This window comes from Herpailurus yagouaroundi, unplaced genomic scaffold (genome assembly GCF_014898765.1).
Source record: "Herpailurus yagouaroundi ecotype Mexico unplaced genomic scaffold, PumYag 181, whole genome shotgun sequence".
Taxonomy (NCBI): domain Eukaryota; kingdom Metazoa; phylum Chordata; class Mammalia; order Carnivora; family Felidae; genus Herpailurus; species Herpailurus yagouaroundi.
In genome coordinates this window covers 32,359,386-32,384,593 of record NW_024412412.1, presented here as the reverse complement: position 1 = coordinate 32,384,593, position 25,208 = coordinate 32,359,386, and the positions used below count along the sequence as shown (strand labels likewise).

Below are 25,208 nucleotides of genomic sequence, written 5' to 3'. Positions count from 1 at the left end.
ATGGTTAAGAATAACTAGGTATTTGTTCATTTTAGAGCCGGGATTGGCAGTTTTCTCCCCTGGTAGGATGCTAAACCAATCAGTCGTCGCCCAAGGGTAAATTAGGGGAAGACAATCATGTATTCATGATACTCTTCCAGAAGAATCACATTTGCAAGGATGTCAGTATAAAGAGCAGTGCTGTCCTGCCCAGAGAAACTCTTTACCCAGCCATTTCTGTGGAGGTTGTCAGAGTCTCATGATAGGCTGGAGAAGGAGATAAGCTTTTAAGTACAATTGCAAACAGTGAACAATCTCAGAAAAAAAAAAAAGATAATAGTAATGTGATTTAACTTATTTTCATTATTTCATTAGACACTGAGTAATTTAAGTGCCATTCTGACATGAGAGAGTAATCTCATCTCACTAAAATACAAAGGTAATGAGAGGCTCTTTTTCAATAAGAGCTCATTATGTTTGAACGGCACTTAAATTGCCCAGTTGACAATTTGCTAAAAGAAGTGTGCTTCTCACAGTGTTGCGCCAGCAGATGTGGTCTTGGGACAGGACCAAGGAAACGGGAGTGAAGACTCCTGACCTTTAGGGTCACGTTAATCACTTAGCTTTGGTTAAGCATGAGTGGCTTTCTTGTACGTTATTTCTATCAGTATTTCTATCGGTATTTTTGGAAACAGGTTTTGAAATTTTTAGATGAACACAGTGGCATGGTCTATGAATTTACTCAATATGCGCGATGCCAAATCTGCATCTCCTTAGATCACATAGATCTGAAGGGCAAAGGCCAAATTTATTTTCTGCAGTACCAAGGAAGAGATTGAATATGCAATTAATGGAATTTTGATGTTTAGGGACACACTTTGAATCTTTTCTTTTCTCTTTTTTTTTCTTTTTTTTTGTAGGAGAAAGAGGGTGTGGGGGGGGGGGGGGGGGGGGGCAAGGCAGAGAGAGAGGGAGACACAGAATCTGAAGCAGTCTCCAGGCTCTGAGCTGTCAGCACAGAGCCCGACGTGGGGCTTGAACTCACAAACCGCGAGATCATGACCTGAGCTAGTCAGAGGCTTAACCAAGTGAGCCACCCAGGCGCCCCTTGAATCTTTTCATAGTTCCAAGGATAGATCCATTTATCATGAAGCTTAATTTAGTAAACTGGGTTTAAGTATTGGATTTCATAGTTGTCAGAAATTTTTTCTCAATTTAGAAACTTCTAGATCTTAAAGGATATGGCTTTAGGGGTGCCTGGGTAGCTCAGTCCGTTGAGTGTCCGACTTCAGCTCAGGTCATAATCTTGTGGTCCGTGAGTTCGAGTCCTGCGTCGGGCTCTGTGCTGACAGCTCAGAGCCTGGAGCCTGTTTCAAATTGTGTCTCCCTCTCTCTCTGACCCTCCCCTGTTCATTCTCTGTCTCTGTCTCAAAAATAAATAAACGTTAAAAAGAAAAAAAAAAAGTATATGGCTTTAGAGGGAAAATGGTTTCATTTTCAACCTTAAAAGAAACACCTAAAAATTATTACAATGCCACAGTAATGACTTAGCAATCTTGATGAGTGACAGACACAAGCCTCTTTTTGCCCTAATGTAAAATCTCAGCAGGAAGGGTCCGTGGTGAACTCCTGCTGACATATTTAAAGGTTGTGAAAGGCTTTCAGAGAATTAATCCTTGCATAAGGTGCTTTATGCAGAAAATAACCACTTTTCTTTGTAGAGGTGGACCTTTTTAATTTTAAAGATAATACCTCCTTGGAAATTTAATAAAATTCTAGGGCTTTTCATTAAACATGATTTGAAGTTGACATGGGGGTAGATTTATAGTATAAACCACCCATTCATAAAATGAGCAACTGGAGAAAATATTCCATGCCTTGTTTTATGATAGTAAATCACTGTCATAAGAAAGTGAATTTACACTATTTCCTACTAAAATTTCTTTGAAACCATAGTTGAATTAGATATGACAGCATAATACGTATGGCTCTAAATAATTACAGGAGTACTGAATTTTATCAATATGCATAATCTGATTTAGATTTTCTAGTCCCCCACCCCCAATTGTATTTTTACCTGTGTACAGACAAGTTCCATCACTAGGTTTAATAGAAGTTGTACTCTTTTGAAACTCCTGCCTCAAAATTCTCTCTCCGACGAGTCAGGTGAGAATGTATTGGGGACAATGTACTCAACCAACCTAATAAATCTAACTTGTAATGTTCATCAGCTAAAGAGTAACACAAATGAACCACTGGAAGTCATGTAATTGAACCTGTGTTGTTAGCATGGCAGATTTTAAAAAGAGGGTCATAAAAAAACCATGCTTAAAGGGGTAAATTTGCATGAATGGCCCTTTCAGACTAATCCATTGTAAGCGTTGTGTTGGATTTCCTTCTCCACCCAGACCCTCGGGACTGGTCATCAACTTAATGCTGAAGAAATGTAAGTGAAGTATGGTCAAGAGTCGATTTTCAAAAATACGACTAGAAACTCCTTTTCAACATTTCACATCGTTTATTAATGCAGTATACATTAGATCCAAAATCTGCAGTTTCTAAGCATACCATGTTTAGACCTTTCAGATTCTTGTGCATTTTTAGGTTTATGTCTACAGAGGTACCCTTAAGTGGATGAACGAACACATTCTATAATTATTGAAAATATAGTACAGAGTGAAATGATTTAAATATAATTTAGGCACATATTGATTATGAAAATAGATATCTCTCAATACAATACTTCTCTGTCTTGGTAAAAATAATAAAGCAAAGAAAATAATTCATTTCTGAAATTGCTTTCCCTCACCTGTAAAGGTGCGAGCTCTCACTACGCATATGCACCCTTTACCGCTAAGGAAAGCTTTGCATATGTATATATAGAAGAATAAGCTACGTAAATATTGAACACGCGTCATTCTCCCAAAGGAGACGAAGTCGTTTTTACTGATTCATTGCTTCAAACTGATGAGTCTGTAGAATTCAGAACCTATTTGGACACAGCTTATATCCCTGCTCTTGGGGTAGACATAAGGACAACGGGTTATTGGTAAGGAAGTACAGGTCCTGTCTCTGCTATTGCAGAGAGAAGGACTCAAGAAAAGCGGGCTAGAATTTGAACTAAATCAGAAAGAAGTAAAAGAACCACAGGTGCTGACTGATTGGTATTACATCTCGGACCAGTCCAACGCCTTTATTTTTGTTGGAGTTTTTTGGTGGCTATCATCAAATTGCCAGTTTAAAATCCCTTCCCTTCCCCTTGTAGGGTTTTAACGGCATTATGTTGATTTCCAAAAGATGACAGTGGACTGGGATTTAATGCCTATTTCTAAGCTGGCCCTGTTGAAACTATTTGGCATTTGAATTAAATTACTACTGATAACGCACCTTGGTTTTTTGGTTCTGACATATACTTCCTATGCTTCTTGTGACTGTACAGGAGAAAACAAGGCTAGTAGTGTAAATTGATAAAATCGCCTGGTTTGGCGTTGAGTGGAACTTGCTTAGAATGAAATTCTAAGGATGCTCATTTAAAAGTTGTAGCGATAGGTAAATGTCCATCTGGAGAGTTCCACCTCAACTTGAGCTGACATGGAGGTCTTTTCTTTCACTCAGTCTCAATCAGTAAGAACCGAGGATTTAATTTAGCTACTGTTTCGTTCTAAAAAATAAACATTACAAGAACCTGAAAAGAGAGCCTTGGGGAATCTGATCTCACCATATTCATATGGCATGACAGGTATGTAGAGTAGGGGAGGCATCACTAAAGCTATTAATAAACCTGAACCTTTTCGAAATTTTCGTAAAGTTTAACAATTTAAATATCCATACTGTATCTAGAGATTCAATAAATATAATTGCATATGTTGTGCTTTTCATAAATTAAAATCCTCGAATACATTTCAAACCAAGATGGTATTTCCACATCATGCCTATTTAAAAGCAAATATAATAGATCCTATTTCTGGTCATAAAACCAGCCAAATCCCCCTAACTCCGCTCAAAAGGCAGCAAGCTACTCTAGCTTCTCTACATCTATTAAATGAGTGCTTCTCGGTTAAAATCAGAATGTGGAAAAAAGTCACTTTTTTCCTTTATGCACCGTTGAGAACAAGCATAATCCTCAAAATGGGTTTTTGTTTGTTTTTTATTCCCTTACAGTGTTACTTCTTCTAGACAACTGAATGGGTGGCGAAAAAAAAAAGTGAGAAGGACAACATTTTTCATCTTGGGCATCTTCCTCCGGCCCTGAAATTCTCATCTGACACTCTGTGACATATGTAGTGGGGTCAGCATCTCTTCAAATATAGCTCCCTTCACGTTGGAACCTCTCAGGTTGGCTTCTTGAAGATCGCACCCAGACAGGTCGCAATTCTGCAAGACAAAAACAATATTCATGAAACTAAGATTCCTGGGGCACGTGAGGAAAATGTTCCAACGTCATGAAACCCTGTTATTTCTGGAAGACTGCCGTGTTAGAAAAAAGTCAGATTTTCTTCTATATCTGGAGTTGTTTTCTCTAGGTGAGTGGTCAGGCTGACAGTCACAAATACTGACAAACAGAGGTTAAAGAGGGAGTGTGTCTCTTCTGTTCCCATATTTTAGAATCGGCCATTTAAAACCCAGAATGGACTCCAACGTAATAAATATTATCTATGCAAATTTACCACAATCCGAGGACAACAAAAGGCAGGGCAGGTAAGCACTATTAAAAAAAAAAAAAACCCAAAAACCTGAGGGGCACCTGGGTGGCTCAGTCAGTTAAGCGTCTGACTTCAGCTTGGGTCATGATCTCACGGTTCGTGGGTGTGAACCCCGTGTTGGGCTCCGTGCTGACAGCTCAGTGCCTGGGACCTGCTTCAGATTCTGTGTCTCTCGCTCTCTCTGCCCCTCCCCTGCTCCTGCTCTCTCTCTGTCTCTCAAAAATAAATAGATGTTGAAAAAATTTAAAAAGAAAACAACTGAGAGAAAGAGATCTTACTTACTAATTACATTATAATAGATTTTTCCATTCCCCAACTCGAACATTTTTATAGCAGGGAACTGCTTTTTTTTTTTTTAAACCCCAAATTATGTGCACAATTCAATGAGTTTTAACAAATGTATACACAACAGTGTAACTACCATCACAATTGGAAGCTGCTTTGAAATTTCTCTTGAGATCACAGAGTGGCAGATGAGACAGATCGTGGGTAAGTCCTTGGGGATGGTGGGTGACTGCACCTAACCTTCTAGGACAGAATGTCACCGGCGGCCCTTCAAACAGCCAACCTGACCGGCCTGCATTCAGTTGCCATCAGGAAGACTTCTGGTGTTTACCTACACGGTAACTAAAACCAAGGGGAAAAAAAAATCATCCTTTTTGGTGACAGTACCAAAGAATAAAAAATTAAGGAACTGTGCTTATAACAGGCTTCTATTTTTGGCCTTGGGCAGGTTCTTTTTGCCTTTAAGTTTAATGGGGCCTGCCACTCTACCGCTAAGATCTGTCAAGAGAACAAAGCGGAAACATTAACAGGGGAAAATCAATGACAAGCCAAATTTTGACCCACTCTTCTCTCCAATCCGATCTATGCCAGGTTTTCCCGGATAAGGCTGTGCCGTTCAATATGATGGCAACAGCCACATGTGGCTACTTATATTTAAACGAATTAAAATTAAGTAAAATTTAAAAATCCGTTTCTCAGTCACACTGGCCATATTTCAAGTGCTCAACAGCCACAGCGCCTGGTGGCTACTGTCCCGAACAGATTTAGAACGCGTCCAGCATTGCAAAAAGTGCTATGGGGACAGCACCAAGAGACCTATCAACGGCCTTTGAGCCTGCCAGCTACATTTGCGAATCAAGACAACATATATAATTCTGATGAAAAAGACGCGCAAAGTTAAAAGCTCAAATCGCGATTCAAAAAGAACACGATTCCAATTTAGAATAGGCTCTCTCTTAACCTGATTTCAAACCTGGATATCTTTGACATTTCTCGAACAGTTAAAAAGATAATCTGGCCCCATTTAATTCTGTCTGGACTTAAAACTGCAGAAAAACACAATAAATTCGATTAGGAAAGCAGTCATCAAACTCATCTACTTGAAGGAGACCCAAGGAACAGAGGACAAATGAAATTGGCTTCGACCGACTGTCAGATGAATCTTTCAATCTGAAACTGGGACCCGTGGCCCGTGTGACTGAATCCTGCTCTGGGAGGCACGTCTGCTGAAACAAGCAATCGACAGGAGAACACCGCTCCGGCTGTGCGGGCGTGCTCCCTGGCAGTTTTTACCAGCCAATGAATTTGTTGGCGACCTCGATACATTTTGCAGGACAGGCTCGGTAACTGCAGATTACCAAACGCTCTTCGGACACTGGTGACTCACCTCTAAGTCCGTTCCTGCCAGAGTTGCGCCTCGGAGGTTACAGTTCTTCAACTTCGCGTTTTTTAAGGTAGCAACTCTCAGGTTAATTCCTGTCATTTGACTTCCTTCCATATCCACACCTTTCAGATTAGCACCTACAGTGAATATATTTTGATAGCGGTTGAACTTCAAAATATTTATAGTCCTCTCCCTTCAAAAAACCGCAGGTTTAGTTTACTTAATGGAGGTGAATGACAGGCTCTTTAACTTTTGGAAAGGACTCCGTGAACCATAAATCTCAGTCTCTCGACCAACTTACACATATAAAGCGTTCATTGTTAACAACCTGTTTGCTTGTTCTATGAATTAAGAATGTTTTAGTCTATATTTTTGAGGGAAGAATTCAATTCGGTCTTAAGATAATTGGCACTTTTATAATATGCTTCCGTAAGTTTATGATAAGGAGGGTAAGTCCCCTGTACTCTAAACATACAAATAAGTGACCAGTTCACTGACACAACAGAGCAATAAGAAATTCATAAATAAAACATTAATCTAAAAATGACAGAAACTGCCTAGCTTTGTGCAAACAAATTCATTTTAGTCACTGTGAGCGTATACTGTTTAATTTCAAAGTTCGAGATGTTGACATTTAATTCTCCAACTGAAGCCTTATCCAATAGTAGAGGCTGGATTTCCCCTAGCTTCTTGCCTAGCACATGACTGAGACCAAATACGATGGCAGAAGAAATCTACCCCCCAGTAGCGGTCACGATTTTTCTGTAACAATTATTTTGTTGGGCTTTTTACTTTGTGATATGTTCTCACCTTAGAAAATGTAATTATAGATAGAATCTCACCTTCTAAATTGGCTTTAAGACCAGAAGGATCTTCAAAATTACACAGTTTCAGGGATGCCCCTTCTGCATTAGAACAGAGCATCTTGACTCCCTGGAGATTTGCACACTGGCAAAAAAAAGAGAAAAGTCCACGTTTTAACACTCAGAATTTTGTTTGGAAAAGAAAAAAAATGGGCTCAAACAACAAAAGAAAAAAATAGAGAAGGGGAGGAAGCTCAATTCCATACACTCACAATCAATTATTTTCTGTTTATAATGAAGACTTTTCTAACTGGAATCAACCAAGAGCTGAGAACCACTTTGAAGAAACAGTTCTTTTGAAAGAACCATTTTCAAAGAAACAACAACCTAATTAACAACAGCATGTCCGTTTTACACAGATAATAGTTTAGATAAAAAAAAATTGGGGGGTTAGGGGCACCTGGGTGGCTCAGCTGGTTGAGTGACTGACTTCAGCTCAGCTCATGATCTCCTGGTCTGGCCCATGGGTTTGAACTCCACCGTTGGGCTCTGTATTGACAGCTCAGAGCCTGGAGATGGCTTCACATTCTGTCTCCCTCTCTCTCTGTCCCTCCCCTGTTTACGCTCTGTCTCTCTCTTTCAAAAATAAATAAACATTAAAAAAATGTATTTAGGGGCGCCTGGGTGGCTCAGTCGGTTAAGCCTCCGACTTCGGCTCAGGTCATGATCTCGCAGTCCGTGAGTTCGAGCCCCACGTCGGGCTCTGTGCTGACCGCTCAGAGCCTGGAGCCTGTTTCAGATTCTGTGTCTCCCCCTCTCTCTGACCCTCCCCCATTCATGCTCTGTCTCTGTCTCAAAAATAAATAAACGTTAAAAAAAAAAATTAAAAAAAAAAAGTATTTAAAAAGTTGGGGGGCTAGAACTGTAACATCCCTATTTCTATGTTTATAAACAGTCCTGGGTAGGACACTATGAGAGCTAAGATGTATGGGTAAGGAACACATAATCTTATCAGGAGTAGGGATTTCTCTTCTTTCTTACTGCAGGAATCAATAAAATTCTTGATGTTCAATCATGCTATTACTACCTTCATTTCATAGGTCAGAATACTAAGGCCAGCAGTTAAAGGTATCATCTAGCTACAAAACCCTACAAGTTGTTTGTCAGTTCTTCATGTACCAATCACTGCTACACAACATTGTCAACCTTGAACGCCCAAGTTATAGCACAAAATACAAAGAGTAAAAAACTAGAAAATATATGTTAGAATTTTGAATTATGTTAATTTACCTCTGAGGATTCAGTGCCATCAGATCTGAACTCCAACAACTAGCAGATAAGGCAGGAAGCCATAAAGTTGACATTAACATTAGGACTTCCCACACTGTGACCATCAAAGTAGATGATGAATGTAAAAGTGTCTTAAAAATCGTAGGGCACTATATAAATGATAATTGTAGTTGTCATTATAACTACAACAGTGAAGAATCTAAAAATCCTAAGGCTGATCACGTTACCTTATTGCCACACCTAATAGGAAAAATCCTGTTTTGTGAGTGCAATTCCATTCACCATACTGTCAATTCTGCTGAAAGGGAGATAAGCTGCAGATCATTTCAGATCACAGAAAGCTGACAAATGCACACACATTCCCACGTCTGCCTCTGCAGAGGTAGTACGGGTGCTACGGCACACAGGCAATACAGAAGCTCAGCCTGAGAGGTAAGAAAATGAGGATGCAGAAGGACCAAAATAACTAAAAGATGAGGGTGTTTTAAATACACAGAAACATTAATAAGACAGGAAGCTGATAATATAAAAATAAATGTCTCTGGTTCTCTGTGCCGTGCACCCAGATAAAACAGACTGTAGCTATTATCTAAGTTCCCAAGGCGACAACCCAGGGAAAGCACCCTGCAAGTAGGTAGGTGTGACTGTAGCCCCGGCAAACAGCCTGCGGGCAGGTGGCTTGGCTGACCCAACTACAACCCCAAGGTGGCCCCAGACCGGCCCTTGACAGCACAGGGACCAAACCCCGCCCACAACAGGCAAATGGGGCCACTGCAGCTGACTGAAAGCTAAAGCAGCTCAGCCTCGATAGAAGGGCCCACGCAACACACACGGGAGACACCTATGCCTGAACTGCCTGGTTCTGGGGAAAGCAAGGGACATGGAACTACAGGGCACTACAGGACCTCTTCTTCATAAGGCCATTACTTTTAAGAGCAGGAGACATAGCTGACTTTCCTAATACGCAGAAACAGACACAGAGAGTGACACAAAATGAGGAAACAGGAATATATCCCAAATGAAAGAGGAGGACAAAATCAAAGCAAAAGAACTAAATGAAATGACGATAAGCTGTATGCCTGATAGATAATTCAAAGTAATGGTCATAAAGATACTTAATGGATTTGAGAAGGGTGGAGGATCTCAGTGAGACCCTTAACAGATGGGAAATATAAAAAAAGAACCAATCAGAACCAAAGAGATGAAGAACTTAAGTGAAATTAAAACTACACTAGAGGGAATAGATAGTAGACTAGAGGAAGCAGAAGAACGGATCAGTGAGCTGGAGGACAGAATAATGGAAAGCACCCAAGATGAACAGCAAAAAGAAAAAACTCAGTGACATCAAGTGTAGTAACATACGCATTACAGGGATCTCAGAAACAGAAGAGAAAGAAAAGGGGCAGAAATAATAGCTGAAAACTTACCGAATCTGGGGAAGGAAACAAATCCAGATCCAGGAGGAAAAGAGACCTCAATGGAATCAACTTAAGGAGGTCCACACCAAGAGACATAATAATTAAAATGGCAAAAAGCAGTGATAAAGAGAAATTAAAGGCAGCAAGAGAAAAGAAAACAGTTACATACAAGGGAAATCCCATACGGCAATATGCTGATTTTTCAGCAGAAATTGCAGGAATGAAGAGAGTGTAGGACACGAAAGGAAAAAACCTGAGATCAATTATACTCTACCCAGCAAGGCTACCATTCATAACAGAAAGAGAGGTAAAGCATTTCCCAAAACAAAAGATGAAGCAATTCATCGCCGCTAAACCAGTCTTACAAGAAATGTTAAAGGCGATTTTCTGAGTGGAAAGAAAAGGACATAATCAGGAGTAAGAAAATTAGGAATGGAGAACATTTCACAGGTAAATGGAAATATAATAAAAGTAGTAAATGAATCACTTATAAAACCAGGAGGGAGGTTACAGCACAAAAACAATAAAGTCAATTATACCTATAAAAATAAGTCAAGGGATTCACAAAATAAAAGGATGTAAAGGATGTAAAGGATGACACTATATACATAACATGTGTTGGGAGGGGAGTAAAAATTTAGTCCACCTAGAATGGGTTTAACCTTAAGCAACTAAGGGGCACCTGGGTGCCTCAGTCGGTTGAGCGTCCGACTTCAGCTCATGTCATGACCTCACATTCATGGGTTGGAGCCCGTGTTGGGCTCTGTGCTGACAGCTCAGAACCTGGAGCCTGTTTCATATCTGTCTCCCTCTCTCTCTGCTCCTCCTCTGCTCATGCTCTAAAAAAAAAAAAAAAAAAAACAAAAAACTTAAGCAATCATCAACTTTTATACAGATACAGAGATGTTATATATGAACCTAACGGTAACCACAAATCAAAAACCTGTAATAGATATGCAAAAAACAAAGAGAAAGGAATCCAAGCAAAATCACTAAAGGAAGCCACCAAACCACAAGGAAAGATAGGAAGAGAAGAAAGTAACCAGGAACTACCCAAATAACTGTAAAACCAGTTAACAAAACGGCAAGAAGTACATCCGTGTCAATAATGACTTTGAATGTAAATGTACTAAATGCTCCCATCAAAAGATATTGACTGACTGAATGATAAAAAAGCAAGAACCACCTATATGCCGCCTACAAGAGACTCCTTTCAGACCTAATGACACACATAGATTAAAAGTCCTAAGGTAATTATAAGTACGGCTCTGTCCTCAAACCTGACCCTTATGGAATCTCACAAAAAAAACCAATTTATAAGAAATTCAGTGAAGTTTTCCATCTTCAACCACAGAAAGCATGTCATTCACCCTCCAACTCATCAAATGGTACAAGCAGGTCACCAACAGTCACCAACATGGAGGGTTCAGAACTCAGCTGCTTAGTAAACCAGCTGTTCAGAGTTTTGCTACCTTAACTGTATCAAGGGGCATAGGGCTTTGATGAAAGCAGTTTAGTTATTACCATGGTTTCTAACGTATGATAATGGTATTAAGATTATATTTTTTAAATGGTCTTTAAGGGATAAACAAAATATTTACAGGTGAAATAGTGAATTACTTCAACATAATCTATAAAGAGGTATAGACACGATTGTTTATATGTCGATGATACCTTCTGAAGTTACATCTGAGTTAATAGATGTAACAAGGAGGATTCATTATAGTATTCTATTTTTGTATATGCTTGACATTTTGCACATGAAAAAGTCATTAAAAAAAGAAATAAGGAAAAGAAAACGCATGTTGTAGAGTCTGTCTAGCTCCAGCTGTGCTAACACATTAGCCTCTTTGGGCCCAGGCAAGTCTCTAGGTTTCAGTTTCAGTCCAACAACAGGGTCATACGTGATGACCATCAAGGTCCCTGTCAGCTCTCACCATTCTAAGTCTTGAATATGCAACAGATATGTAATAGCTGAGTTATTACATCAGCTTCTATGCAGCATGCTGAAGTCACTGATGGCAAAAAGAGTGTGCAGAAGAAACATTCTTAAAGCAGGCTGACAGAATAACGTGGCACAGACATGTTCTGCTCAACAGAGATAGCAGCTGAGATCACCTTGGTTGACAGCAGAATCACATGGTTCCTATGGAAAGGTCTCACAGCCCGTGAAGGATAAATGGGGTGAGAAATTAAGAAAGAGTAGTGGAGGGGTACCTGGGTGGCTCAGTCAGTTAAGCGTCCGACTTTGGCTCAGGTCATGATCTCGCGGTTTGTGGGTTCAAGCCCTGCATTGGGCGCTGTGCTGACAGCTCGGAGCCTGGAATCTGCTTTGGATTCTGTGTCTCCCGCTTTCTCTGCCCCTCCCCCGTTCACACTCTGTCTCTCTCGCTGTCTCAAAAATAAACATTTTAAAAAAATAGTGGAGGGGCACCTGGGTGGCCCAGTCGGCTGAGCGTCCGACTTCGGCTCAGGTCATGATCTCACGGTTCGTGAGTTCGAGCCCCACGTTGGTCTCTGTGCTGACAGCTCAGAGCCTGGAGCCTGCTTCAGATTCTGTGTCCCCCTCTCTCTCCGCCCCACCCCTGCTTGTGCTCTCTTTCAAAAATGAATAAATGTTAAAAAAAAAAAAAAAACTTAAAAAAAGAAAGTGGAGCCATTAGGTGTATCAGCAGACTGCTTAGCACACATCATGTTCTGTAGATATGATGGCTATTCATTAGCATTCATCTTCAAATGCCAAGGACAATTAGCAATTAGTTTTGACTTCACAGCCTATATACCCTGGGCAATGAATGACTCTTCAACATGAGCCACTTCTAACGTTAGTAATTAAATTTATAATTCTATAGCACTTCAGCTTATCAACTGTACAGGATGGATAGAACAAGTATTTACAGTTAAGAAAATTATGGTGCAGGTTCAGAGTTAGCATTACTATAATTAAACAGAACTCAAAACCAGCTCTACTGAATGACCCAGACTGTCTTTTTATTTTTGTTTGTTTGTTTTATCCTTAACAAAAGCCAGACAAGTGATCTCTCATCATTTCACTATTTAAAGACTAGGTCCTTCAGAGCGCCTGGGTGACTCAGTCAGTTAAGCTTTCTACTCTTGATTTCGGCTCAGGTCATGATTTCATGATCATGAGATGAAGCCCCTTGTCTGCTGGGCATGGAGCCTGCTTAAGATTCTCTCTCTGCCTCTCCCCCGTGCGTGCATACACACGCTCTCTCTCTCACTCTCTCAAAATAAGCAAACATTAAAAAATAATAATAAGGACTAGGTCCTTCAAACTTTTTTCTTTGTGCTGTCACTCTTTCACTCATTTTGCTAGCAATGTGGTCCTTCCTCATAAGATGGAACAAGTAGAGTGAAAATAATGGAAATGTATATTGACAGATTTTGTTATAGATCTGCTATTATAAACTTCATGGAAAAATACGTTGCAAGTAAGGAATACAACTAAAATTATAAAATTCAATAACCATCTATTCAATGACTACTTAAAGCAATGTACTATATTAGGTGTTGTTAATTCACAAGACATATAGACATGGGCCTTGGTATTAAGGAACCTGAAGTTGTTAGAAGCGAGTACATTTCGCTGCTGGTTCTGCATGTATCCTCTAACCCCAAATTAACATAGGTAATTTTTAGAGAAACACATGTATATACATATGTACAGACACACATACACACATGCATATACATATGTACAGACACACATACACCTATACACATACATACACATTTGACCCTTGAACAACATGGGTTTGAACTGCATGGGTCCACTTATATGTGGATACTTTATTTTTATGTTTTTAAAGTTTATTTATTTATTGAGAGAAAGCATGTGCATGTGTGCGGGTGAGTAGGGGAGGGGCAGAGAGAGAGAGAGAGAGAGAGAGAGAGAGAGAGAGAGAGAATCCCAAGCAGTTCCGTGCTCTCAGCAGAGAGCCTGATGCAGCATTTGATCTCACCAACTGTGAGCTCATGACCCGAGCAGAAATAGAGTCCAATGCTTAACTCACTGAGCCATACAGGCGCCCCATATGTAGATTTTTAAAAATCAATACAGTGCAGGACTGTAAATGTATCTTCTCTTCCTGATGATTTTCTTACCCATTTTCTTTTCTCTTACTTTATTGTAAGAATACAGTATATAATACATATAACATACAAAATATGTGCTAATCAACTGTTTATGTTATCAGTAAGGCTTCTGGTCAACAGCAGTTAGTAGTGACATTTTGGGGGAGTAAAATTATATGCGGATTTTCAACTGCACAGAGCAGTGCCCCTAAATCCTGTGGTGCAAAGGTCAAGTGTATATACATACATATATGTAAACACACACACACACACATACACACACACACACCACACACCTATGTAGATAAAGAGAGGAGAGCCACGGAGATGCTAACTTACACAGACTGGCACCCCTCATGTTTATTTCAAAATATCTCTGCCAAATACCTCTGGAGCAATTTTTTTTCCCCATTCCACAAATGCAGTTGAATAGAAGATTTCAAAAGTCCTTTTCAGCTTTGCCCTACAGATCTCACTGAAAATAGAAGTCCTGATAAAGTATACTATATTGAGGAGATCAAGATCTAATTTCCAGATTTCTTTTTTTTTTTTTTTAATTTTTTTTTTCAACGTTTATTTATTTTTGGGACAGAGAGAGACAGAGCATGAACGGGGGAGGGGCAGAGAGAGAGGGAGACACAGAATCGGAAACAGGCTCCAGGCTCTGAGCCATCAGCCCAGAGCCTGACGCGGGGCTCGAACTCCCGGACCGCGAGATCGTGACCTGGCTGAGGTCGGAAGCTTAACCGACTGCGCCACCCAGGCGCCCCCAGATTTAATTTCTTATTAGTTGCTAACTCTTTCAGATCCTCACTTATTGAAGGATATCAAAGTTGCAAAACTGACACATTTCACTTTCAGGGTCTTGGGTTTTATCATCCGTTTTCAAGCAAAATCTCTAGTAAGAGAGAGAGATCATTTCTGCTCTTTAAGACTGTTCAACAGACTAAACATTTAATTTTCTCTTGCAACTAAAGAGGATTCTTACGTCAAGCACTGATCCGGAGAGATCAGCTCGTTCAAGATTTGCACAGCAGAGATTAGCATGTGCAAGATTGCAGCGGCTTAAATTGGCCATTTTGAAGTTAATGTATCGAAGGTCCAAACGGGAAAGATCAGCACCACTGAAGTTTAAACCCTAAAATTAAAAAACACAAATTGTCACAAAATTTAAACCATCTGCTATACCACATTTAATTACTATAGCTAACCATCAAGTTTTTTTAGACGCAATTGGCAGTTCAGTCATTTGGAGTTTACAAGAATACATGATCAGATGGAACTTAGATATAACACGAGTGTCCTTAATGGGTTCTTAGTAAAAGAGACTCTAAATGTAATATTAGAATGCAGCCTGGGTATACCTCATTTATGTGCAGAAATTTCTAAGGAGTGATTTGTTGGCCATGTACATGTTGTAGGTAAGTATTCAATAATTCAAGGTAGTTTAATTTTTTTTTTAGTATTTATTTTTGAGAGAGACAGAGCGTGAGCGGGGGAGGGACAGAGAGAGAGAGAGAGAGAGAGAGAGGGAGACACAGAATCCGAAGCAGAGTCCAGACTCCGAGCTGTCAGCACAGATCCCAACGCGGGACTTGAACTCATGATCTGCACAATCATGACCTGAGCCGAAGCTGGACACTTAACTGCCTGAGCTACCCAGGCAACCCCAAGGTAGTAGTATTCTTAAAATGTAAGTATTGTGGTTTTTAAAACCTTTAGTGCTATAATACATAAGAAGTATCTGCCACTGCCTGGCCATACATAACAACTGTACAAAAAATTGACTCTGTATTTTAATAGCTGCAATTTCTATGCCCTACTCAAAAACTGCTACGTGAGGCATGTTAGATAATAAAAAATGCTATTACACCTCTTTTTTTGCTAACCATTTTGGGATTAAATCAATGTTATAACCCATAATTAAATTCTATCTTGCATGAAATAGGAACATAAGGCAAAAAAAAAAAAAAAAATCCTAGAAGAATGTAAAACTTTACTTACAGCTTTGCTGACACCAATAACTCATGTAAAAGTCTGCTTTAATTACCTGGCAACGCAATTCTGACTTGGTTGGAGTGGCTAGAAGAAATCGAACAAATTCCTTTCTTGATATTGGCGAATGATCCTCTGGTGGTTGAGAATTCTTGAAAAAGATATTAAGAAATCAGTGGAGCATTTTGGGAGACAGCTACAATAAACGTAATACTGGCTAATGTAAAAAGAGCTTTACCTTTATTGCCACTTCCAGGTGTTCAATCAATGAGTCAATACCAAAAAATCTGGCTTCTTCCAACACACCTATCACAATAAAATCGATTTGACTTTTAATAGAAAACTATTCATTTTAATATTTATGGAATTATTTGTTAAATCCTCACAATACAAGTGAAATTCAACAAGTAGGTTATCAATCAGAAAAGTAACTAATGTTTAGAATGTGCATAAAGAGGGGCGCCTGGGTGGCTCAGTCAGTTGAGCGTCCGACTTCGGCTCAGGTCATGATCTCACAGTTCATGGGTTCAAGCCCCGTGTCGGCTCTGTGCTGACAGCTCAGAGCCTGGAGCCTGTTTCAGATTCTGTGTCTCCCTCTCTCTCTGCCCCTCCCCTGTTCATGCTCTGTCTCTGTCTCAAAAATAAACATTAAAAAAAAAAATTAAAAAACTTAAAAAAAGAACATGCATAAAGAATATTTTAAAAATATTTGTGAAACAAAGTTTTTCTAAATAGTTTACATTCAGCCAAAGAAAAACATAGAAAACTAATGAATTAGAATGAAAGCCTTCCAGATTTCAAAATTTTCTGAAAATCACTTAAAAATTTTTTCTTAAGTGTTTGCATTTATTTTTGAGAGGGAGAACGAGTGGGAGAGGAGCAGAGAGAGAGAGAGGGAAACACAGAATCTGAAGCAGGCTCCAGGCTCTGAGCTGTCAGCACGGAGCCCGATACGGGGCTCAAACTCATGAGCCGTGAGATCATGACCTGAGCCGAAGATGGACGCTCAACCGACTGAGCCACCCAGGTGCCCCGAAAATCACTTTAAGTAGGCTACAAGCAAAAACTCCTACTATCTCAAGTTCCTAAAATAATTGCTACAGATTTGATTGTGAACCTAATAATAAGTGATTAGTTCACCTAATCGAACATTTCACTGACTTCTTCAATGGAGCAGATCTGAATAAGTTTGTCACAAATATCGTTTACTTAATCAGAAAAATGTAGAAATGAATAAAACTAAATTAGTTTCAAGATAAAAGTCAAAAAAATGATTCAGAAACCACTCATAGAAGAGAATCAATTTTTAAAAAAAGATTTTTTTTTTAAATGTTTTGTTTTTCAGAGACAGAGAGAGACAGCATGAGCGGGGGAGGGGCAGAGAGAGAGGGAGACAGAATCCGAAGCAGGCTCCAGGGTCTGAGCTGTCAGCACAGAGTCCGACACGGGGCTCGAACCCACGAGGGCCGTGAGATCATGACCAGAGCTGAAGTCGGACGCTGAACCGACTGAGCCACCCAGGAGCCCCTTAAAAAAAGATTTCTAAATGACAGAAGAGATTGTATCATTCACTTTCCTTAACTTGGTTAAAAAAAAATCTGCACATTCTCTAGGTGACTTATTATGTAATCTGTATGTTCTTACATCTGTTAAACATCTCCATCAGAGTATTTGGGAATAAATTTGGAATCCATTTTCCTTCAAATGACCTCACTCATTCAGTTAGCTGGGTCTACTTGTTAAAAAAATTACTAAGGACTCAGAAATTACAAAGAAAATAAGAGACATAATCTCTCCCTTGAAATAGTTGCAAGCTAATAAGGCTAACTGTATGTAGACATGGAAAACCACAGCAGTTATCTGGGAAGATTACAATCTCCTCAGGAAAGGCCCAATTCCACCTCTGATATTCCAGTCGCAAAACAAAGGTCATCTGACGAACAGCACACTACTCAGGCTGTGGCTCTGGCACAACACTTTCTGGTCCACCCCAGAGGGGCTTCCTCTCTGGACCCCTCACGAAGGGACAGCCACATATCCTAACTGTCCCTGGTAGAAACCCACCACAGAAAGGGTTCTCGTGGGCCTCACTCTCGGTGTGCCAAGATCTTCCGAGTCAATCAGAAACCTACCCCTCCCACTTCCACCAAGGGATGCGGTAAAGATTTTTTTCTACTTCTAGGTTCAGTAGCAAACCTTAAAAACTTCCGGAAAAGCCTTATAAATGCAAGAGGCATCTATGGGGACAGTTGAGAAAAGGAAGGAATAATTAGCACATTTTCTATCAGCACCAGGAAGAATCAGATTTGAATCCCAGCTCTGCCCTTACTACCTTTTTGGTCTTAGAGAAGCTACTTACCCTTTCTCTTAAAGTTCCCATTCACATTTGTGAAATGGGGGTATTATTACTTTACTCACAAAACTGACAGATGTATTAAAAGAGATAGGCATATATATTATCTGGTATAATGCCTGGCACCTTGTAGGTTCTCGATAAATGATCGCCATGATCATTATTACATTGTATGTTTTCTGACATTTAAGACCATTCTCCTTTTACCGTATCAAACGGGAGTTCAGAAAATTTATGTCAACTTCAGGGAAATAAATATTGAAATGCCAGAAAAGTTCTCAAGTTAGAGAATACCTGAAGTGAGATTTAGCAATGAGGTAGGGAACGATGATTTAAATCAGGAAAAGAAGGTTTTGAAGACAAATGCAAACAGAAAAGGAAGACATGATTCACTGGAAAAACTGAAGGTCATTAAAGGCAGAAAACAAAAGAAATAATGAAAGTAAGCAAAAAATATATTCACTGATGAAAGCACAAATTAGGAAGAGCAAGACAAGGTCATTTAAGTCAACAGAGGGGAGAGAAATAAGTCAGTGTCAATGATTATGAAGCATTATAACTACTTGGGGGCAACTTGTAGCTGAGTTTGGATGGATTTTATACTAATCAGAAGTAATGTTCTATAAAATGAATCCAGCATAGACCTCTGCTTGCTGAACAACTGCATAAATAAGAGCCTTTCCAGCAAGAGACTTGAAAAAGGAGCCAAGCATAGCTTGTCAATAGCCTGTATCGCTGAAGTCTGAGATAGCATGGATGTATATTTCTGATGTTATTTCCTAGGCGGGGAGGATATGAAATGCTATCAGTGATAGCATAGAGAAAAATTAAACTGGGAAGCATCAAAGAGCCTATAGGATATCCTCAGTGAGATTTAAATGTCCCCAGGAGAAAAAAGTGGCCACTAGAGTATAAGCAGCAGAGTGATCTAGCTGCTGAAAAGCGAAGGATTGTATGAGAGGGTACTATTGCTTATTGTTCTAATAATTTCTGCAGAATGACTAAGGTAAAAAAAATAGGTTATACATGGTTTTAAGCAACAGTTGGTAGAAGGTGAAAAATAAATAAAAAAGCAACAAGAATTTGTTATGAATAGGTATGGAGCCAGATGAAGGGTCACATAAGGTCACTTTTTGCAATGGGTAAGCCTTAAAGGCAGTATAAAATTTAATACAGCAACAATAAAAGTTATTGTTATCTATTGTTCTACAGAGACTGTAAGCTAGCTCCTCCCTGGGCTGCCAGCAGCCCAGGCTGATTCTGATGGTAGTATTTTCAAGATCAGATTTCACATAAAGTTTTAGATTTCCAGCTTTTCTTTAAAAATCAAGGCTCTGACACCCTAGGTCCACACACCCACATGGCAACAATCTGTAGAAGCTGAGAGAGAATGCGCACTCAAGATCACCACGCTCTCCACCAAGTCAGACCTGATTTAGCCACTTCAAGGCCCATCAGTTTTGAATACGCATCTACTGCTTTATAAGAGCTCTGGTCTATATCATCTCCATGGTGTGAATATCCTGTGATGTAGTCAGAGACAAGTAGATTCTTAATACTCAGTTTTCAAAGCACACTCAGACTTTCCCCAAGTTATGCTTGGGGAACTGAGTTGTAAGTCGTAGCACTGAGTTTCTAATCCATTCTTTTTTTTTTTTCAACGTTTATTTATTTTTGGGACAGAGAGAGACAGAGCATGAACGGGAGAGGGGCAGAGAGAGAGGGAGACTCAGAATCGGAAACAGGCTCCAGGCTCTGAGCCATCAGCCCAGAGCCTGATGCGGGGCTCGAACTCACGGACCGCGAGATCGTGACCTGGCTGAAGTCGGACGCTTAACCGACTGCGCCACCCAGGCGCCCCTCTAATCCATTCTTAATGATTCTGAAGTGGAATTTCCCCTTTTGACGACTCTACATCTCAGTACAATGGGAAGGCCCATAACTTGAAGTCAAGTCACAGTCCCAGTTCAATTAAAAGCAACAAAATCCTTTAGAGTCCCTCGTGATAAAATCTAAATCTATTTAGAATCTAAAATCAGAATTTATGGGTTGTCTAAACATACACCCATAGACACAAAGACTATCTGTGCCTGTTTCTATATCTATATACACTCATATACGTATAATTTAGTTTTAAAAGTGGAAAAGATATACTTCTACTTTATGAAAATATACTATAGTACTAAACAAGTGAAAACAAATTAAATACCCTAAACTTACAAAAATGTGAGGAATCATACTAAAAACTCACCCAATAAATTAATGCCATCATTTACAATGAGCTGTCCATGACGCAAGTAGTTCAAAATGGGTTCAAAGTATTCGGGACTCCGGTCAATTAAGAAAGCTCCTCTATGATCCTGCTTATTTCCCCAGACACCTGTGTCACCATTTCAGCGAAGAAAACCCCCCATAAACAAGAAACAAAGTTAGAAATTTATGAAGAAAAATTATATTACATACTAGTAAGTTTTTACCCCTGTAAAAATTATTGATACCATTAAAAAAGCACAGGAGGACAAGAGTTAGGTCAATATAGCTACACACAGATCACACAAAATGTGAAAACAATGCGCTGCACTCACCTTTGTCCTTAAACATGTGGGCCAGCATACTGTCAGGTTCTTTATTCACTAAAGTGCTCCTAAGAATTCAGGGAAAAAAATTGATTTCTCCATTTGTCTTTATAAACAAACAGATTTTAAGTCAAGAGTATACTCGATCCCAGCTGCTCTTTCAAAAAGATGCATGCTATAACCTGGTAGGAGTGATGCTGGGGAACAAAAACGTGCAGTAAGTTGCCATTTATCAAAATCCCTTCTAATCTGGCACTTCCTTTGACTCAAATATTGTTTTGGTTTCCTTTAACTTAAAACACTCATCTATCCTTCTAGCAAGCTATCATATCACAATATTCTTGACCTAAACTTAACATGTTTCTTATCCCTTTAATCTAAGCAGCTGTAGTCGCTACAGATTCCAGTGTTGTTCACCTTTACTTGTGTTGCATGCATATTACCTGACATCTAAAGAGCACGGTCTAAAAGCCTGAAATATTTGCTATCTAAAAAGCATGTTCATGCCTTTCATGCTTTCTTTGGAATGACTTGGGAATCATTTTTCTACTCTTGAAAAAACTTTCTAAAAAATGGTTTAAGATCACAGAGTACTTTAAGCAGCAATGGAGTGTCTTCTAAGGAAATCAGCAAAATTGCAGGAAAGAACAAACACTACGTAGTGCGCCCCCACCCCGGTCCAACACACACATGTGCACACATTCACATGCACCTACCGTGTAGTTGTAAAGTAACGCCCTCCGACGTTTAACGTTAGCCAATCTGTGTGAGATCCCGACAACCCTTCAGGTAGTTTAGAATCTGTCTGAGGATCTAGAAATTACAATTAAAAAGTTAAGATTGGGGAACTGGGGAAGATGGCCACAGCATCATTTTTTTTACACTAAAAACACACATAAAAGCATACCAGAGACCCACAGACAGCATTTAAGACAAAACTAGGTGATAAGGTATTCCCACCAACACCGAAAGGTAGAAGAGCAATGTGGTACTGGCATCTTTGAAGGAAGAAGCTGCGAGAAACAACAGGGTATGTGATGAACCGAAGAATTCCCAAGTAACCCATACTCATTTCAAAGCTCAGTAAGTCGATCTGAGAACACCATACTCAAAGTGGAAGGCGTATCTGGATGTGGAAATGGATGCAGGCATTTGCAGTGAGAACTGAGCAGGCTGGAGATGAACTCTTGAAACCCACCAACCAAAAATCCCTTCTAGGACAAAGCCCACTACCAAGGATAAGATGTTGGAAAAAGAATCCAGTTGAACAGAACAAAAACAACAGTGACCCAAGAAAAAGGAGTCCAGATAAAAGGCAGAAAGGTCTAGCAGAACCAGAATGTATCAGAAGGTGACTGCCATACATTTCAATACTTCACAAAAACAATAGAAAAGGGAACTCTAGAGCCATGAAATTAGAAAATCTTTCCTGAGTCAGCCCACCTTTCTCAAGTTAAGGAAACAACTTTTATGTTAAATGAGCAACAGAAAATCCCATACAAAAATTTTACAAGAATTACATCTCTAGACAATGAAAATGTGCCAGAAAGAAATGCCCACAAAATAGATAAAAACTATAATCTAATATTCCAAACATGCTGAAGAAGTTAAGTAATACAAAACATGAAAGAACAATATAACTCAAAATTGAGGTGAAAGAACTCAGGGGAGAATTAGAGCTATAATGAAAAACCAATTCAGGGTGCCTAGTGGCTCAAGTGGTTAAGCGTCCATGTCTTGATTTTGGTTCAGGTCATGATCTCACGGTCATGAGATCGAGCCCCATGTCACGCCCAGCGTGGAGCCTGTTTAAGATTCTCTCTCCCTCTCCTTCTGCCCCTTCCCCGCTTGTGTGTGCTCTCTCTCTAAAGAAACGAACAAAAAACAATTCAGAGATGAAGTTCAAACGAGAAGAAACCCAAGAGAGAATAAACAGACAAAACCTTAAGGGAAATAGAAGCTGAAAAAGAGGAAAGCTTTAAAAATCAATAAGAAATGAAGAAAGAGATAAAAAGGGTTTAAGAGAAGATTCCCAATACAGAACACAAGCACAGAAGATCCCACATGCATACAATAGGAGTCCTGAAATAAGAAAATCAAAGCACAGGGACAAAATAAACGCATAATGTTCAGGAAAACTGTCTTGAAATTAAAAGAACATTTGAAAGTACCTATTGACAGGATCACCACATACCACACAAAATCAACCCAGAACACCCAGAAAGAGTTTAGTAAAGAGTTTACTAAAATTACTTTTTAAAGAAAGAGAATAATCCTTGGAGTGGCTTAGGAAAAATAATCATTACGAAAGATCAGATGTTTTGGACACCAACATCTTATGTCAGAGTAAGAGTAACATAGTTAAGATATTTAAAGAAAGAAAATGTGAACCAAGGATTTTTTAGGCACCTTGAGGTATAACTGATATACAATAAAATACACACCATTAAAGTTTGCAATTTGTTCAGTTTTGACACATCATTTTTGACATAACCAGCCAAACTGATTTTCAAGTATAGAAGCCACAAATCGTTATTAACTTGTGAGATGTCAGAGAATACTGTTCGTCTCAGAAGTTCTCTGTAAACAATCTACTAGAGAACAAGTTTCAGATGAGCACTGGAGGCATCAACATAAGGACTGGAGGTAAGCATCCAATACACTTAGGAGTAAAGCTAAGTGACAGTTTTAAAAGAGAGGGTATAGTATATAATGGCTATGCAATGGCTATGCAATTTTTTAAGTAAGGGAAGAAAGGAATGAGCATATGCAAAAAACGTTTAACTGTCTTTAGTAATCATATTGGTACTGAAAGTATTGGAACTGTTACTGACACTTTTATGTGTGTTTTGTGTGGGATGAAGCAAATGAGTGCTTATGTGACATAATTCTATCATTCCCTAGGTCCCTGAAAACCAACGAAAGAAAGGAGACACAGGTGTAAGACAGAGAAAGTTAAATAAAAACCTTAAAATCCCGATTACAAACCAAAGTATGAGTATGAACTCATGAACTCTCTCCTTTTTATATAGCATATAAAACTTTAGATCATATTATATTACATATACATTTTGTCTCTAGCTAGCTATGTATTTCTAACTCTGTCCATCAAAAAGCCTAGTAAAAATGATAAACCCAGTAAAAGTGAGTCTGTCTGGCACCCAGACTGTATTTTGAAATGACATTTCCTACTAAAAGAAACCAAGGCTTCTTGGAAAAAATATTGATCTGGGTCTGCAACGGAAGGATAAGCTGTACACCCTGTTATTCCAGACAGGAAGGAAGTTCTAAAGACCAACGGAGCTGTATTAAAAAAGGGGTTGAAGAGACTTCCATCAGCCACATGTAAAATACTCCAGGCAGCAATAAACACAGAGCATGAGAACATATCAAATATTTTTAAACCCAAGAGTTCATAAGGATAAAACAAAAACACAAATTGATTACTTTTTGTTTCATTTGTATGCGTGCAATGAACCAATTAAGTGACCACTGCCTGCTAACCACTCTGTTAAGCTAATGGATCAGACGTGTGGAAAACTCTGTGCGCACTGTTTTACAGTAGAGACAGAAAAGCATGTACTTACTTCTAAGTTGGCAGCTGCTGGTGTGCTGATCCTGAGAACTACCTCTATTCACCAAATACAAGTACCGTGATGGCTTAAACAAATTATTAAATATTCAGGACCAGACTGTATGGAACTGAATATATCAAACACTCAAAGAACAGTTAAGCTATCTAAGCCTTAGGCTCTTTCTTTTGAGATGCACGACTTTCTTCGAAATATGTGTCCATGTGTGTATGGTTGATACCAAGTCATTTCTGACCCATTTGATTTGACCACTGGCGAATGATTATCAAACACTAACTTATACAAGCAATACATGCGCAAAAATCTGTAACATAACCCAGAAATTTCGACATTGCCAAGGAGACAATTTCAAAACAAAAGTTGTAGTTTCTAAAATTGAAACTACCTTATTTGATGAGTCATATTTGATGAGTCTGTGCACTTTCAGAGCATTTTAAAGGCATGGAAAGGATGAGGTATCCACACTAAAATATGACAACATAATTCAAATTAAAAATTTAGTTCAACACAGACACCCAATTTAGAATCAAAAAAGGTATGGCGATCTGAATACTGCCACAAGATCCTTTTTAATATTAGGCTTGGGAAGTACATATAAAATATTTGCCATTTCGTCTTTTTCATTTGGGCAGACAAAATTGGCTTTTAAGGAAGTCACTTACCAATAAATGGTTCTCCTTCACACACAAACAAAACATCATCATCCCTGGGGAAAGCAAAATTTAAAAACCACC

General features: G+C 39.2%; 1 protein-coding gene and 1 long non-coding RNA gene across 2 annotated transcripts in view; one reads left to right on the top strand and one right to left on the bottom strand.

Annotated features, from left to right (window-relative positions):
* Positions 1 to 2,477: 2,477 nt before the first annotated feature.
* KCTD9 (potassium channel tetramerization domain containing 9) overlaps positions 2,478 to 25,208 on the bottom strand; it is a 37,784-nt gene continuing 15,053 nt past the window's right edge. The window contains exons 3-12 of the mRNA XM_040490246.1: positions 25,137 to 25,180; positions 21,598 to 21,694; positions 20,891 to 20,949; positions 20,557 to 20,685; positions 16,191 to 16,258; positions 16,008 to 16,103; positions 14,946 to 15,095; positions 7,194 to 7,299; positions 6,355 to 6,488; positions 2,478 to 4,353 (exon numbers count right to left, since the gene is read on the bottom strand). Of these exons, the coding sequence (XP_040346180.1) occupies positions 4,237 to 4,353; positions 6,355 to 6,488; positions 7,194 to 7,299; positions 14,946 to 15,095; positions 16,008 to 16,103; positions 16,191 to 16,258; positions 20,557 to 20,685; positions 20,891 to 20,949; positions 21,598 to 21,694; positions 25,137 to 25,180 (1,000 nt within the window). The 3' untranslated portion in view covers positions 2,478 to 4,236. The remainder of the gene's footprint in view (positions 4,354 to 6,354; positions 6,489 to 7,193; positions 7,300 to 14,945; positions 15,096 to 16,007; positions 16,104 to 16,190; positions 16,259 to 20,556; positions 20,686 to 20,890; positions 20,950 to 21,597; positions 21,695 to 25,136; positions 25,181 to 25,208) is intronic.
* LOC121039840 (uncharacterized) lies at positions 7,755 to 8,227 on the top strand. The gene is made up of 2 exons (XR_005795021.1): positions 7,755 to 7,820; positions 8,052 to 8,227. It is a non-coding gene; the product is annotated as an uncharacterized LOC121039840 (long non-coding RNA).